This window comes from Lasioglossum baleicum, chromosome 6 (assembly GCF_051020765.1).
Source record: "Lasioglossum baleicum chromosome 6, iyLasBale1, whole genome shotgun sequence".
NCBI lineage: Eukaryota > Metazoa > Arthropoda > Insecta > Hymenoptera > Halictidae > Lasioglossum > Lasioglossum baleicum.
The window spans coordinates 14,943,598-14,960,082 of record NC_134934.1 but is presented as its reverse complement, the minus strand read 5'-3'; the positions used below and the strand labels follow the sequence as shown (position 1 = coordinate 14,960,082).

Here is a 16,485-nt window from a genome sequence, read left to right as displayed (position 1 = left end):
CTTTGCTGCTTTAGACACCGCGCTGGATCCTTTACGAACTTGGTTGCTTCCCTTTCTTCGTTTTAGCAATCTCTAAAAGCTGACGAAACCGTTCTAGAGTTATCTTCTGACTCTCTGTGCCTTAAATTGACAATTGGGGATTAGGTATGCAGTTCCACTGGCGGAGACGATCGACTTTCTTGCTTCCAGGAGGCTCTGAAATCCATCTGAACGATCCTAAAGCCTCTTCACTGCCTTTCAGTATTATTGGAATTCTTTTTCAATCGGTGATTCGGACAATTAATCATATGGTCGACTTCCTTTAGAGGAGTCTCTAAAATTGACCTAAATCATTATTAATCGATTTATTGTATTTAACAATTTACATAATACTGAAATTCTTTGTGAAGCTCTGGTTCGTCAGGAACGATTTAGGGTATCTTTGGGCTCTTGAATGGTTCTTGGTCCTTTCTGGTGATCTTCCAGCCCATGGAAAAAGGTTTAAGGGATTCAAGGAGGGTGTGCAGATGGCAAGAAGGCTAGAAGTACGGCGATAAGTCAAAGAAGGAGCAGAGGTGATCTAAGATGGCCTTGGGGTTCGAGGGTTGTACCTTTCGTTCAGCTGAATCCAGATCAATGGGGCTAGGATGTTTGAAAATACCTATAGAGATAGCGAAAAGCCACTTGGAGAAGTTGGGTTGGTCTCGGAGGTTAGCAGAGTTCCCTGAATAGATTTACTTTTACATAGAAATCCAAGGAATCCTCAGATTCTGTTCAACATTTTTCCAAAGCTACTATAATATTTTGATTGAATGCTGGCAAAAATGATTTTCAAATAAGAGGTAACTATGAGCCGACACGTGATGAGGGATTACTATGATTTCAGAGGCACAGTATCCATGGGATGCACGAGGAGGAGAACGTTGTGAGGCCACACCAGGAGATGGCCAGCTTGTCCGGCGATGAGAAGGACTATCTTATTGCGGTGGAACGTGGTGATGTGGCTTCTGTCAGACGGTAAGCCTTCCAGTTTTAACATTTCAACAATAAATACCATCTACAATTGCTGGAGACTCTGAAAATAAATGAAACACTCCAGAAATCAATGTAACATCCATCTACAATTGTCCAATTTGTCGAACACGCTGCAGTAATCATAAAAAGAAAAGATAGAGTTGATTGTCTGGCTAAACAAAGGTAGATACTACTGTGCATGCCCTTCAAGCAATAATTACTATTATATTAGGTCGTTCGGGAAGTATTTTCGTTTTTCTAAAACGACCTAACATATCACTGAAAGATATACAGGTGCAAAAAGGAGCTTGACAAAGACTACTTGCAATAATTTTAATGCTGTGCTCCAAGCAATAATTCACATTACTATCTCCTCAACAAAACAGTCTACCACAAAAACAGGATAGTATTCCTACACGTGTCGATCTTGTCGCTACAATCTCTCCGCAGAAGAAACACCCGTGATTGCTCTTTATATTATGCCCCCAGACAGATAAGACCAGGCCTGCGTTTAATCGTTCGCGGACGAGACGCACGTGCGTCCATACGCCGTCTGTTTCCCTCGTTACCGCCATTTGTGGAGGAGCACGTGTCCGCCGAATATAGCAAACGTGACATGTCACATAAAACAGCCTCTTAAAAAGGGATATCAACAGAAAATTTTCTTTATCTTGCCGGTACAGCTAAAAGCTTTTAAACCCTTCTGGCTCTTGTAAGCACGCGTTTCCTCGAGAGCCAAGCCTTGTTACGTGACAAATCTTTCATTATTCCATTTCGAACCAGCTTATATTAACAAATTATCTCACTTCTGGGCCAGGAATTAATTTGTAAATTTCAGAAAATTGTTCACACAGGCTCGTGCATCAAGAACGCGTTAATTTTCATACGATTTATAGTCGCGCCGCGCAGGAAACAACGAGAGTTGGCGAAAATGATAAAACGTCGCCGAAGTATGACGGTTATCCGAGGTCGTCCGTGTTACAGGGTCTTGTAAATGGGCTTTCATTGTACCGCGGGTCCCATAGAGTGTAAACTTTCATCCGGCGAAAAGTACCGAAAATTAGAGTACCGTTTTCATTGCTTTCAAGCGCATTGATCGTGCCCGGGACAAAGAGCAGGCGAGAGAGCACGCGGTATCGTTGTTTCTATGCAAACGAGCACGCCCCGGATGCATCAGCTCGATGCATGTGCAACGCTGTTCGAAAAATCTGCGCACACCCTCTCGATTACAATTCTCGTAAAATAGTTGCGAAATCACTGGCGAATTTCGTTGGAAATTTTATTCAGTACGTTTACCACTATGTGTATAGGGTGGTCCACCTAAAAACAACTTTTTTTAACGCAATGTAAGTGGTATCGCAAGGTGAATGCTTTGCAAATATTATTTTATTCTCAAGGATTTCTCTTTCTGGAGTTTTTAAGGTAATCGATATTTGTTTTCTTGTAAATGTATATTTTTTTCCTTGTATATTCGCATTTAAATATATGAATAACATAACCATTTTTTAATATTGGGTTTTTTAATATTGCAGGATGTGAAAAGAATTTTTTCGATAATATTGCAATTGGTCGGAATTGTAGAGAAAATACTAAAAGTTGCAATTTAAAACTTTTTTAAGTGGGCGTATATTGAAAATTTTTAAAATACGTTTTGTAGATCTGTATTGATTATATGCATTGTGAAAATTTAGAAGAATATGTTTAATTGATACACAGATCTACGAAACGTGTTTTCTAAATTTTCCGTATAAACCAATTGTGACAACTTGCAATTAAAAAAAAAATTTTTCACACTGTGTAGCAAACCATGGTCCAATATTAAAAAGTTATCATCTTTTTAAGAGTGTCCGAATGTTAGTGGAAGTCGCTGTATTTGTTAGAGGATGGGATATTGTGTATATCGTCCGACAATATTAATTTATCCGACGGATTGACGAGTAATTCGAGCTGTTTGGCAACTTTTGAACGGCGGTGTAGATCTGGTACGGGTTAAAGAGGACGAGAAATCCCGCGGGAGAAGGTCAAAGGCGCGGCGGATGTCCCAGTAGCGCGTCGACAAAGGATCTAATTATCCAACGAGCGATCCGAACGGTCCCGAAACTTCCAGGAATTCTTACCGGCTAGGTGCTCCTGACGCAATTAATACCGATTGCGATGCACAGGAAACTTTCAGCGGCCATGGAATTCTCATTTGGCTCGGGCTCGGATCTACTCGCGAGCCGAAATACGTTTGCCAAGCCGATTTGTCGGCCTCGTACCAGGGAATAATACTGGAACGAGTGTCACCCCTGACAAAATCCGCGCGGACCGATCCCCGATGCAATAAGCTCCGAGATTTGCTGCCGTGTGCCATATTCTTTGAGATTAGGAAGCCTCTGAACACTCCGCCCCGAACATCGAGCTCGAGTTTTGATTGCCAAAATAAATTTCACTGCTGAACTTCCTCGTTCCGATACTTTCTTCTCAATTGTAACTCGACAGGAAGTTCTATAAGATTGCTGAGATCAGTCTGCAATTTTTTGAAATAGTCGATTTGATGTGGGAAATGTTGTACATTTATTCTTTACTGCACTGCTACAAAAACAACAGCAAGTAGAAATAGTCGGTATTGGCCAGACACATCGTCTAGCCAGTAAAACATTGTCCCACATTTCCGTTTGGTTTTGTTCGTGGAATCGTGTCTCCCTTGGTTGCGCTTCTAATTACTGAGCAGCCCATATCATTTCACGTGCTCATTTTTTTTTCTCGATGTCGCATGTTCTTCCTCAAAATTTAATCTCTGAGTTGATTACTGAAATTATAGTCGCTAATTATTTAGAGAGTGTCTCGCGAGTTGCTCACCGACTGAGGATTTTGCTTATTTACGACACTCTCTTGATGTAAAACGCGGTACAATATCAGGATTTACAAAGTTTAATGAGATTTTTATCGTTGTTGAAACGCGGTAGAACGTTGGGTAATAGGGTGAAGAAATTTCTTTCTCGATTCCAATTTCGATAAGCCTGTGTCGACGTGCATTTATAATATACATTCGATATCTAATCGAGTTTTTGATCCTTTTCATTATAATTCCTCCTACGAATATATAAAGTGCAGACAAAATACAAAAATATTAGGTTGGAGGGAAAGTTCTGTCGTATTTTAAATAAGCAGGTAATTTTGATGATAAATCAAAAACACATGTTGCCAGTGAGTAATTGGGAAACAGGAATCGACAGGTTGTCTGAAAGATGGCAAATAATAATTATTATTGTTACAAATAATGGAAATTAAATACGACAGAACTTTTCCTCGAACCTTAATAGAATATTTTCCGCGATAGAAATATTGTTCGTCTACCAAGGATAAATTGTTCTGGTTTGGTGAATAGATTAGCGGCTCATCAGATGGTTCATAGTGTCCAGAGGCCTCTGAGGTTAGGTTATCAGGTGCTAACGGAACGTAGATTGCCAATGACCATAACCTGGTTGTTTCAGGATGCTGCGGGGCGCGCAAGAGACCGAGATGAACATCAATTGCGTGGAAGCTAGGGGAAGGTCGGCCCTTCTGATCGCCATAGAGAACGAAAACCTGGAGATGCTGGAGCTGTTGCTGGAGCACAAGGTCGACACGAAGGACGCGCTTCTTCATGCGATTTCCGAGCAATTCGTCGAGGCGGTGGAGGTCCTTTTGGAACACGAAGAGACCCTTCACAGGAACGGGGAACGTCACGTTAGTCGCCTTCGCAAATTGCACAGATGTTAAGCGATTACCCTTGTCCACGTTGCTACTTTCTCTTCAGCATCTGTTTCCCTTTATTGGAATGCCGATTCAGCCAGTTTAGTGTCGGACGTGACTCGTAATTACGACGCGATTGCGTCCGCCCCAATCTCTTTTCACTTATCGAAATTCCTGCTTCAAACCCCGCTGCTAACATGGGAAAACTTATGATTTGTGGATTGGCAAAGAATTATAAAACTTTTGGGGCGCGTAGAAATTACTCGGGTGCATGTTACGCAATTTTTCTTTGGCTCACAAATTTGCTTCAGAGGATTGGACGTCCAATTAAATCATCACAGCATCGACAATTCGAAATATTTCGAAACAAAAATGTAAGTGCTGTCAACGCGGGAAGATGTATAATGTATGATTTGGATAGGCAAAAAATTATAAAACTTTTGAGGCATGTAGAACATACTCAAGTGCATGTTACGCAATTTTTCTTTGACCTACTTTGCCTTAGAGGATTGGACGTCCAATGAAATCATCATAGCATCGACAATTCGAAATATTTCCAAACAAAAATTTAAAGAGAACTGCTACTTAAAGATAGATTTAACCTGAAAGGTTCGCGGGTTTCCGAAGAGAAGTTAGGGTTCTTGTTCGGTCTTTTTAACTGGTAACTTCTTAATCGTGGAAAAAGTTGGAGGTTCCGAGGAAAGTGGACCGAATCCGGTGGAATAGCGAGCCAGTCTCATCTTCGGCAAAGCTTTGAAACGTGTCCGAGCGTTGGCATTCAGAGTGGACGTGGGGAAATGAAGAAAAATAGAGTAAAGAACCAAGGCGCAAAGCGACGCGGGATCCGATGGGTTTAATTTAATCGGCTTTCGCTGGGAATCAGCTTACGTGGAACTTCGGGAATAATTGTTGGAACCGACCTCCGGCCCAACGAGATGTTTGTTGCATTGGCCTCGCGAGATATAAAGTCTCTCGTTAACGACGTTGCCGGTTTTCGAGTTGTCTTGAACATTTCATTCGTCTATACTTGGTCCGACAATTTTTTCCATTATTCACTTTAAGCGGATGCTGTGCCCTACTTTTGTGTCGACGGTACGGAGCCTAGAATTTTTACATCTTCACTGTACTGTGAATTTTTATATGCTCACAGTTAATAATTAATCTAATATTTCGATTGAATCTTAGGATTGTTAGAAATGTTCGAATTTATTTTGAATAGTCACTGAAATCCTCTCAGGTCCAATTCCTAGATAAAAAAGACTCCTTCGCAATTGCGACCAATAACAATTAAAAAAAAATTATTCACACTTTTGAAGTAAGTTATTCGTTTTTAGAACGTGTACGAATACTTTGTATTTACACCCATTGTATATACATGTATATATTTTAGAAAAGTGGAATAATGATACTAGTCGGTTGTATTATTCCAAATCTGCCGACGAAAGCGAACAATTTGTCAAGGTAAACGCCGGATTAGTTTTTCGCAGACTTAATGGCCATCGTGTTAGCAGCTCGGCCGATGGTATTTCGATTCAAAATAATTATCGAGAGCCGACGGGACGCGACGCGTCGAGTGCTCGCAACGGATAAATTTTAATCTTTTGTGCTCGGAGCGCCAACCTGGTTGACCCCGAATGGTAGCGTTTCGCTTCACATGCCAATTCAATTGGCACCGACATCGAGACAGTGCTGTTCTGTATTCTAATACGTCTTTTTTAATCGTCTAACAATTGTTCGTCCGTCTCAGAGCGAAAATCGTATCTCAATGCGAGCCGCTCATTTGCCAAATCGATTAACTGCGCAACATACAAAATATCGTGCTTAGTCTTCTAATTATTGCTGGTAGCACCTTGCACTTGCGTTCATTTATTCACTCATCCAAATCGAATGTGCATAGAGTATTATTGATTTCTTTTATTTCATTGTTCAGCTGATATTTTCTTCTTCTTTTTAATGCGTTCAGTTTACTCTAGTTTATATTATAAACTCGTTTAGAACTTTGATTGTGGAATGGTTGAAGTTAGGGATTAATCTATGTATCTACAGGGTGTTTTGTTTATCCGATAACGGAAATATCTTGTGACGCACTGAAGTTACGACAAAAAATTTGTCAAAAACTTTTTAGAGGTAAAATATCAACAAACTATGAAACTCGTTAATCGCTTTGACCTGTGAACGGCTAGCAATATCGCTCGCAGTGTACGTAAATGGAAATTATGCTTGCCCTTTCAGAGTTGGGAAGCCGTGCCGCCAGACACAGCCACCTTCACACCAGATATCACACCCCTAATTTTGTCCGCTCATAAGGACAATTACGAGATTATTAAGATCCTTCTGGATCGCGGATCCATTCTGCCTATGCCTCACGATGTCCGTTGCGGGTGAGCGATCTTCATTTACTGAAATTCTATTTAAGTTAATTCAATTCTCAACCGAAAAGATCCAAGATATAATAGTCCCCAGCATTAAAAATTATAACAGAATTGTTAAACTTGATCCACAAAATTCAAACTACTTAAGTTGAATCTTTTGTAATTCATTTCTCAACAAAAAAATCCAAGATACAATAATCCGCAACATTCAAAGTTATAATAAAATTGTTAATCTTGACCTAACTACTTTTCTAATTCAATTCTCAACAAGAACGAAGAAAAATTCGTAAAAGCGTAACATTGAAGGAAAGATAAAATTGCAAGAGCTCAAGGTAGAAGGAGGAGCCGTTTAAATCGCAAAGGTTAATTAAAAAAGGTGGTATACTGTTGAAAAATGTGTTCCGCTGCTTTTGAATGCCGCGACACGGACAGCACAGATAAATTTTGGAGTTTAACTACGCATTTTACGAACGATGAAATTATACCCATAAATAATGGAAGGAAAACGTAGGCGCGCAGGTCTACAATCGCTCGTTAGATATACCATTTCAGTCCGATTAATTCCCCCGACCTGGTTTAGCACCTTGCCCTTGCAATCTTCGGAGCAGCCCCCGCGTAAACTAATTAAGTTGAGGTAGATGCGCTGCGAGAGAGCTACCCTATCACGCTGAAATTTCACCCCGCGAATTAAATTATAGGATTTGTCGCATACGATAAACCTATACCCTCAACGAGATTGCTCATTATTACAATAATTATTCGCGGTCTTCACTTAAAGCAGCAAAAATATTAATTGAACGCATCATGTGGAAACTAGACGAGTCTTCATTAAAAAGACTTCATGAGAGATTCTTAAATAAAATCTTTATTAATTATATTTTACAGTGAACCTTTACTAAAATCCTTTTGAAGAGAGTCTCTAATGAAGACTTTTTAAGAAACGTTTTTATTAAAAACTCTTCGAAGGACGTCTTTATTAAAATTGATGTAGATCGTGTTATATAAGAACATGAATTTAAATTATTCTGGCAGGTGGAACATATGGTAAGCAGACTGTAGTATGGAGTACGAAGTACAAAATTGCTAAGAAAAATGGGAGGTATAAAATATGAAATAAAATTAGCAACTGAAATGTGAAGTATAAAACACGAAATAAAATGTAAATCATAAAATATGAATTATGGAATAGCACGGAGGTACGAGAGTTAAAATCGAGCTGCTGGTGGAGAGGAGAGAGGTTCAATAAACTGGCGTGCAGCTATTGGTGGAAAAGTGGCGAGCGTTCCCGATGTTTATATTTGTTTCTGTCATTGACAGGTGCGACGAATGCGTGACGTCCAGAAAGGACGATTCCCTGAAGCATTCCAGAAGCCGAATCAACGCCTATAGGGCGCTGGCTTCGCCGTCCTTGATCGCTCTATCCTCGAAGGATCCGATTCTGACCGCGTTTGAACTGTCCTGGGAACTTCGGAGGCTTTCGTTCCTGGAGCACGAGTTCAAGTGCGAGTACCAGGTGAGATCTCGGTTAAAAACAAGTTGTTAACCCAATCATTATACGTAAACTGTAACATACAATGATTGGCACTCTAAGCCAAAATCGTAGTAAAAATCTTTTTATCTTTTTTCCAATGTTTAAACGAGCTTAACTTGCTATTATTATAAGCTAATAAAGATTTTTCAGCAAAATCAAACAGTTTTACGCGTCATAAATCTGTTATTATAAAATATATTCAGTGAATAACAATCATAAGACAACTAGTGCAGTCATTGGCACAGTATGAAGTAAACGTTAAACAGGCTATTTGTTTTATAACAAAACATATACGCACTTATTACATCTGTAGTACAGTCCGAAATTAAGTTATAAAGCGATAAAGTATACTTACTCGTAACGAAAATTTTAATAAAACACTATTTACACTGCACTGTGGTCATCCGTCGGTCTTACTGGATGTGCCAACGTTGCTAACAGTCATATGTGGAACTCCGTTATGAAAACTTACAACGTTGCTTTGAAATATAAATAAGAAGCAATATAAAATGATTTTCTATACCAGGAATTTTCTAAACAAAGGAAAAACCATCAAGATTCATCATTGGAGTCCTGAGATATTTAATTTTATGTAAACTCAAAAAAATGATGGTTTTTTGCAATTATCTGGAAATCAAGGCCGAAACAAAAAAAGTGATAGGGGTAAAAGTTGTTCCATTTGGGGTCCTCTACAGGATGACCCTGTATGTATTGGGTCGTTCGGAAAGTCATTTCGTTTTCTAAAGGGAAAATAAAAGCCAATTTTTTATCATTTAGAATAAGCTTTATGACATTTTGTTCTATGATCTCTTGCGATTTTTCCGACAACTTAAAGATCCCATGCCGGAGAATTTGTGGTTTTTTATTAGCAAACTCTCTCTATTGAGTTATATGACTTTTCTTGTTTGCACGACATAAAAAATTTGCACCGCATAAAAAATTTTGAAAAAAAGCGAAAAAATAAAAACGTGATAAAAAATGGTAATCGATGGTACTTCCTTTTCTTAAACAGCGCACAAATTTTTCTTTCGTGCACTGCATTTTTATCCTTGCGGTAATAAAAAAGCAAAAGGTGTTGGAAATGCGTACTTTGATTTTGCATATTTGATGCGATGATAAAAACATACTTGTAAGAGTAGAAAGCACTGCAAGGTAGGAAGTTTCGTCCGAAATGTCAGCTGTCAAGATATACCACGATTTTGCGATTTAAAATAAGGTTAGTAATAACAAATGGAAGCAATGTCATTTCTACACGAAACACGAAATGCAGTTCCGAACGACTCAATAATTGACACAGATCTACAAAATGTACTTTTTAAATTTTCCATATAGGCTCACATAAAAAAGTTGAAAATGCAAATTTTAGTATTTTTTTCTACAATTCCGATCTATTACAATTTTCGAAAATATTTCTTTCCACATCCAACAAAGTTCAAATCGCATAGTCCAATATTTAAAAAGTTATCGTCTTTTTAAGAGTGTACCAATGTTTTTGTGACTAACTGTATAATACGGAAGGACGATGAAAACATATCGATAACATAGAAATCGTTGGTAGGGTTTAATTGAACGAGGTGCTCCTCTTTAATATGTACTTCTTAAATAAGAGAAAACTTCTTGGCCGTGGCGGTACATAGCTCCATAAATATTTCGAGAGACACAACTCTTCCGGTATTCGAGTTGAAAAGTTCATTTTGTTGGCAACGGGGAGGGGGGTGGAAGACCAGGAACCGCCTCGAATATTAAGTTTCACCCTCAGACTACCGGAGCCTTCTAACTATTCACCTGGTAGGCTGCAGTAACTTCTGATTTATACAAGAATAAATCATCGGGCGGTCCATTCGCGACACGCTGGCCAATGCTTCTTTCTGCTGCCTCTTTTCTGAGCCATCTCAGATTTCACTGTTTGGCAAGAATCCAAAAAAATTATTGATTTACCCTCCGCGATCGCTGTTCGCACGGGAACAACGAGCTCGCTAAAATATCAATGTATGGTGTCTGTACAGGATGGTTCAAATAAATATAGTCAGCTCAATGTGTGTCTTTCTTCAAATTTTAATGTCTTTTTTTGTATAATTACATTATACAATTTTTTGTTATTGCTAGATTCCGAATGTTTATGCAAAATAAAAAGTATGTGCATCAATTGCAAAACGCGGGAACTAAATATAAATTTATTTTCGTCATTAATCATTTTAATGTGGTGAAAATAACATATTAATACTCTTAAAGTCTTTTAACACGTTCACTGTTTTAAATTGCAGTCGCTCATTTTTGTTAGAAATGCAAAAAATCTAGTCTAGTTATTGCCATAGTTGAGTAACCATAAGTTTTCGAGTGTTCGAGGTGGTCTGACCTCTTTCGGGAGGGCATTTTTGATCAATTAGGGGACTACGTAGGATTTCAGTCTATCCAGCACACGTTTCGTGGTTGGTAACGATAACTCCGCCGGAAGTAATCCCGGTGACGCCGGAAAACATACCGCGAAATTCAATTTGCTCGAAGAACGTGATCCCGGTTCGAAAAAGTGTCTGCTAACCCATCGGAGGAAAATATATAAAACAACCCCTGCACTTCGACGTCTCGGTCCTTCGGTGCTCGTCCTACTTTTCTTTCTTTTTCGGTCCGATTGCTTTCTTCTGGATCCTAGATCCAACGTAGACCCTCGAATCGGGAAACTCGAAAGACCTGGGACGTTCCGAGGGGTTGTGGCAAACGACATTTTCACTTATGCATCCACCTGGAGAGGGATTTTTGTTCTTCTCCGTTCGCTAGAGTTCCAAATTTGGTAAATAATTTTCTTTCGCTTTTTCTTTGATGGTCAGACGCGACGAAAATCACAATGTAATTTTGTTACAACTATTTACGTTATTTAATGTGTTCGAATTTTTATAAATGATTATACAGGTGGGTTTAGAAATTTGTTTTTGTCACACGAAAAATCGGAGACACTTTTCCGCTTCGGTAAGAAAAGGATTCAGTTGTCTCCGGACCGCATTGAAACCGAATCGCGGCGATTCACTGGAGAAAGAGCGTTTCCCGAGACGCAACGGTTTCCCCCGAAGGTATTAAAAAAGAATGAAAGAATGAAAGAGGGAGAGATACATTCGTGTCTTTGAGAATCCCCGGAAAAAGCGACCGACTGAAACGCGTAGGCCTTTCTCCCGTCTTTCCAAATATACTGGTCATTTATTTTGTGCTTTTACGGGAGAAAAATGTATTCTTCCCATCCGGATACGTCCCAGACATCCTGAAGGGAACTCGCTGAGCTTTGAAAATCGGAAACTCCTTTTACTCGTTATTCAAAGCTCCATCGGCTCAGACTTCTGCGTTCGACTGTCTAGATTTATGATTTCTACGATCGATCGTGTGCCTTGGCTGCTTTCACTGACATATGTATTTCTGAAATTTTATGAAATCTCTCATTTCCAACGAAATTAATTTTTAATTTATAAATATCATCAAGCTCAAGAAACTGCAATATAATTTCCCGTAAAAGTTCAAAATTTGATTTTAAAAAATACGTACAAGAACCGAGGAGATTTTCTTTTCCAATTCTACATAAACCAAGACGCATTAAATATTATTCGCAAGCCCCACTCTTCTGGATTTCTCTTCGAATTCTGGATAATCGGAGCGATTTCCAGGTGTGACAGGGAGGAGACGGTCGTGTGAAACATCAGAACGAGACCACGGCTCTGTGCCAACTCAAATATTTACATGAAAGCGATACACGAAACGACCCGGGATGTTTTGCTAATATCACAGAGTGGCCGCGTACTTCTCGCGACCACCAAAGTTTAACGGGACGTTAAATATCACCGTATGACCGTGAAACCGTCGGACAGTGTCTCTCTGTGTTCGATGGACGCCTACCCCGTGGCGAAAGACAATCGTTGTATTTCGAGAAACGTTTTTCGACCGAGATCCACGTGTTCCTTTTGTTTACGCGGTATTCACAACGAGCGCGTTCGCGCGACGCCTTGAATCAACAAAGTCGACCGTGAGAAACAAGCTGAGCCTCGGGTAAAATCGACATGCTCGTGAAACCGTTCACTACACGATGATTCTTATTTCTTATTCTTATTGCGAGGTGACATTTCAATTTTTTGGAAATTTTTGTTCGAAAATGTTAGGATGGACTCTGTTAACAAGACGATAACTTTTGGACCATTCGTTCTTGGACTTTTTTGAGAAGTTAGAACAATTGGTTTGCTACACAACGCGAAAAAGAATTTTGGAAAAATTGCAAGTTGTCAGAATTGCAGAGAAAATTTAGAAAATATGTTTCCTACATGTGTATTAATTAAACATATTCTGTGAAAATTTAGCTACAAACGTTTAGAGATGCTAAAAATTCCAAGTTTTCACGATTTTCGAATTAAGGATTCTTACATCTTTCAATGTCTGTCTAAATAATTGCTCTAACTTCTCAGAAAAGTTCATATCGTATAAGTCTAATATTAAGAAAGTTATCATATTTTCAGTCCAAAGAGCGTCCGAATATTAATGGACTATCTTATAGCACGTATCATACAGAAAACCTTGAAGTTCCATGGAAATACGCAGTCTTTTTAAACAGTGCTTTATCCACAGTATATTATGATTTAGTGTATCTAAAATTTACCTCCAGAGTCTCTCGATTTATCGCCTCTTCTACAAAGAAAACCACTTAGTTCATAAAGCATCTCCCCACTGTTATCCCTCAACGAATTCTCCCAGAAAATCGGAAATAAATTGTGCGGTCGATTATCCGGCTCCACAACCCTTGCAGATAAACAATAGACAAGAATTCAGCCCATGCTCGGTTCCTGGACCACGGATAATCCTTTGAAAGTAGTTCTCCGAGCAGAAAATCGTCGATCGTTTTGTACAGAAATTAAAAGAGAGCAATCGAGGGCCTTTTAAAATTCCGCTCGTCATCGTAAAACTCCCGAAGACGGACAAGGATGATCCTCGACCCTTGGATTTCTCATTGAAAGCGAGTCTTCCAGAAAAATCGTCCCACTTTATCCTCCGTTCTGTACACGAATTGATCAACAAGGCCGGAGATAGAAAGCTTAAAGATTCCATCGTCCATCAGGGGAGACTTTGACGTCGAAGATCAAACCGGTTAAACACGATGTCGGTAAAATAAATCATCCCTGATAGCAAATTGATTAAGCCTGTCGAGGGATCGGTAAACGATTAACGAGAATAGATTACAGCAGGCCGAGCGTCGCGTCGTCCGTCTTCTACTTTTAACGGAGAAAAAAGCATCCCTCGCGTCGCTGTGGTCCTGTTTTTACAGAATGATGGTCAATTTCAGAATCTCGACATCTTTATGGAAGCGCCTGTCCCCGGAACACAAGCCCTCTAAAATACTATAGTCATTTGTAACGGATAATCTCGTTTTCAGAATTGCGAGGGTGCGGAATGCGCATTCTCATTTCTCGATAATGCAAGAATGGGGGTTTTCAGTAGTCAAAAGCGCTAGATAACATATCAATCTAGGTCGCGGTCGCCGTCAAAAGTTCTAATTTTACGTTTACGAGGCGCAATTTACATTATTCGGAAGCATAAAGCTGTTTTTTAGCTATTTCCATAAAGTTGCGACAGCTACATGCTGTCGAATAATGCAAATTACTTTACTTTATACAGTCAATCCTCTACAAACGCATAAAAGCTGTAGCAGATAAACGCAGAAAAAATATCCCCTCTACTTTAATAATCTGATCTCGGCTCGGGTATATCGGTGTGAACCACTAACTACAGGAGAGTCGTCGGCACAGTTCAAAGGCCCGTGCGTCCTCACAATGTAACACCAATATATAATCTTTTTTATTATTATTTATTTTTTTATGTAACTTTCATCAATACATTCGTGGCATTTTTCTGATTAAAAAAATACCAAACACGATATAATTTCAACTGTATTTAGTGGTTTAATCGACGATGAAAGTTTCGGGCGCAAGGAAGGATAGCGTATTGGAAAGAAAGAGATGCGGAAAGTCGCAGTCACCGTATGGAAAAGAAAGAGACGCGGAGAGTCGCAGTCACCGTATGGAAAAGAAAGAGACGCGGAGAGTCGCAGCCGCGCCTGGTCTCTCTTTACACGCGCTGTCCTTCTCTACGTTCGGCTTGGCCTTTAAAGCTAAAAAAAATAGCTACCCGTCTCACAATCAGATAAACGCATACAGATTCCTCCCAGGCTTATGCGTTTATGGTGGCATTACTGTATGTATTCATAAATTCCTTAAGGCTCCCTGTTTGCACCTTTAGAGTTGAATTCAGAAATGTTCCACCTTATTGTCAACCCTAGATTCTAAGTTATTCTTGTAATGTTAGCATGCACAGCCATGTGCATGCTGCTAATAATCCCATGTGGGGTTCTATAGCTTAATAAAGAAAAAGACGTAAAAATAGGACTTTTGAGGGCGACTGCGGCCTAGATTGATCTTATACCTAGCAAAAACCCCATCTTTGCAGTATCGAGAAATGAGAAGGCGCAGCTTGGACCCTTCCAATCCTGAAAAAACGAATCTACTTCCTTAATACGGTTCCTCTTTGAATCGTAAAAATGGTAGAATTTTTTAAAAACTGGTATCGAATACAAGGTCAGTAGATTGCAAGAAGTTGGACGGGTTGGCCCTCGAAGCCCTTCGATTCCCTTCGAAGGCAATAAATTCCGAGGCGCAGCAAATTGCCGGGATCGTAAACCTTCCAGGTGATCGGCGAGCATCGGAGGGGAATAAATAATAGTGCAATCTTCCGGCGCTTTGCATCCGAGATCAAATTTTCTCCTGGATTACATTTTTTCCGTTTTGTTTCGTCGTTTATCCCCGATCGATCAAAAGAAACTTCTCGAGACCCGTCGAGAAATAAACGCGGTTCTCCAGGATCTAAAAGAAAAGAAGTTTTCGAGGAAAAACTTCAATCGATCCCCAGGGTACGACACCTTCAGCTTGCGCCGTTACACCTGGCTTTCGAGAAGAGAAACACCATTGGTGAAAGTTTTAACGTCGGGATATTAAACAAGAATAGTTTCCGTGACTAGTTGCGTTGTTGTAGATCGACTCGTTGTTTACGAGCGTCTAATTGGATCACGATGATGTTGCGTTTACAGGAGCTGAAGAAACAGTGCCAGGACTTTGCCACTGCCTTGCTGGATCACACGAGGAGCTCCAAGGAGCTGGAGATCCTCCTGAATCACGATCCTACCGGACCCGCGTTCGAACACGGAGAAAGGATGCATCTGAACCGTCTCAAGCTCGCTATCAAATTCAGACAAAAGGAGGTCAGTGAGAATTATACATTTTTTCCTTACCCTCGCACGATTCTTTCACATCTTCTATTTATTTCTACACAATTCTTTTCAACACGTTGAACTTTTTCTTTATTTTTATACGAGTTTCCGATATGACGTTCGATTTATTGTTACACGACTTTTCGGCGCGTTTCATTTATTTCTACGCACTGTTTCAGTGCGTTTCACTTCTCAAGATCTAAAACACACGGAACAGTTCGAAAACAACAATCTCCACAAAATATTAGATTGTCCTAATAGTTTCTTCCACTACGTGCACATTCCATATTGTTAGATAACATCGGCATACACAAACAACACAATCTTCTGTTCGTTATAATGTTTTATTATTCCTTAAGCTTCCCCTTTCTCAACCATGTCATTGGTTTTCTTAAAAACTACTCTGAATTAGCACTGAGCACATTAATCGAGAACGAAATGAACTTTTGGGACAACCTAATACTTCTAAAAATAGTCACCCAGCAAATCCTGAAAATGACGATCACCCTACCTTACAAAGAACATCGCAACAGTTATATCCACGTTTTCCAAACACGTTCGAAACATGTCACAAACATGTCAGAACG

The 16,485-nt window shown here is 39.6% G+C and overlaps 1 protein-coding gene across 15 annotated transcripts in view; it reads left to right on the top strand.

The window, feature by feature from the left end:
• Positions 1-16,485, top strand: part of Trpgamma (Transient receptor potential cation channel gamma) — a 159,746-nt gene that overhangs the window by 121,505 nt on the left and 21,756 nt on the right. For all 15 annotated transcript variants that reach the window (XM_076425739.1, XM_076425741.1, XM_076425744.1 and 12 more), the window contains 5 exons: positions 866-996; positions 4,470-4,704; positions 6,943-7,091; positions 8,400-8,595; positions 15,719-15,889. In XM_076425739.1, the coding sequence (XP_076281854.1) occupies positions 866-996; positions 4,470-4,704; positions 6,943-7,091; positions 8,400-8,595; positions 15,719-15,889 (882 nt within the window). The remainder of the gene's footprint in view (positions 1-865; positions 997-4,469; positions 4,705-6,942; positions 7,092-8,399; positions 8,596-15,718; positions 15,890-16,485) is intronic.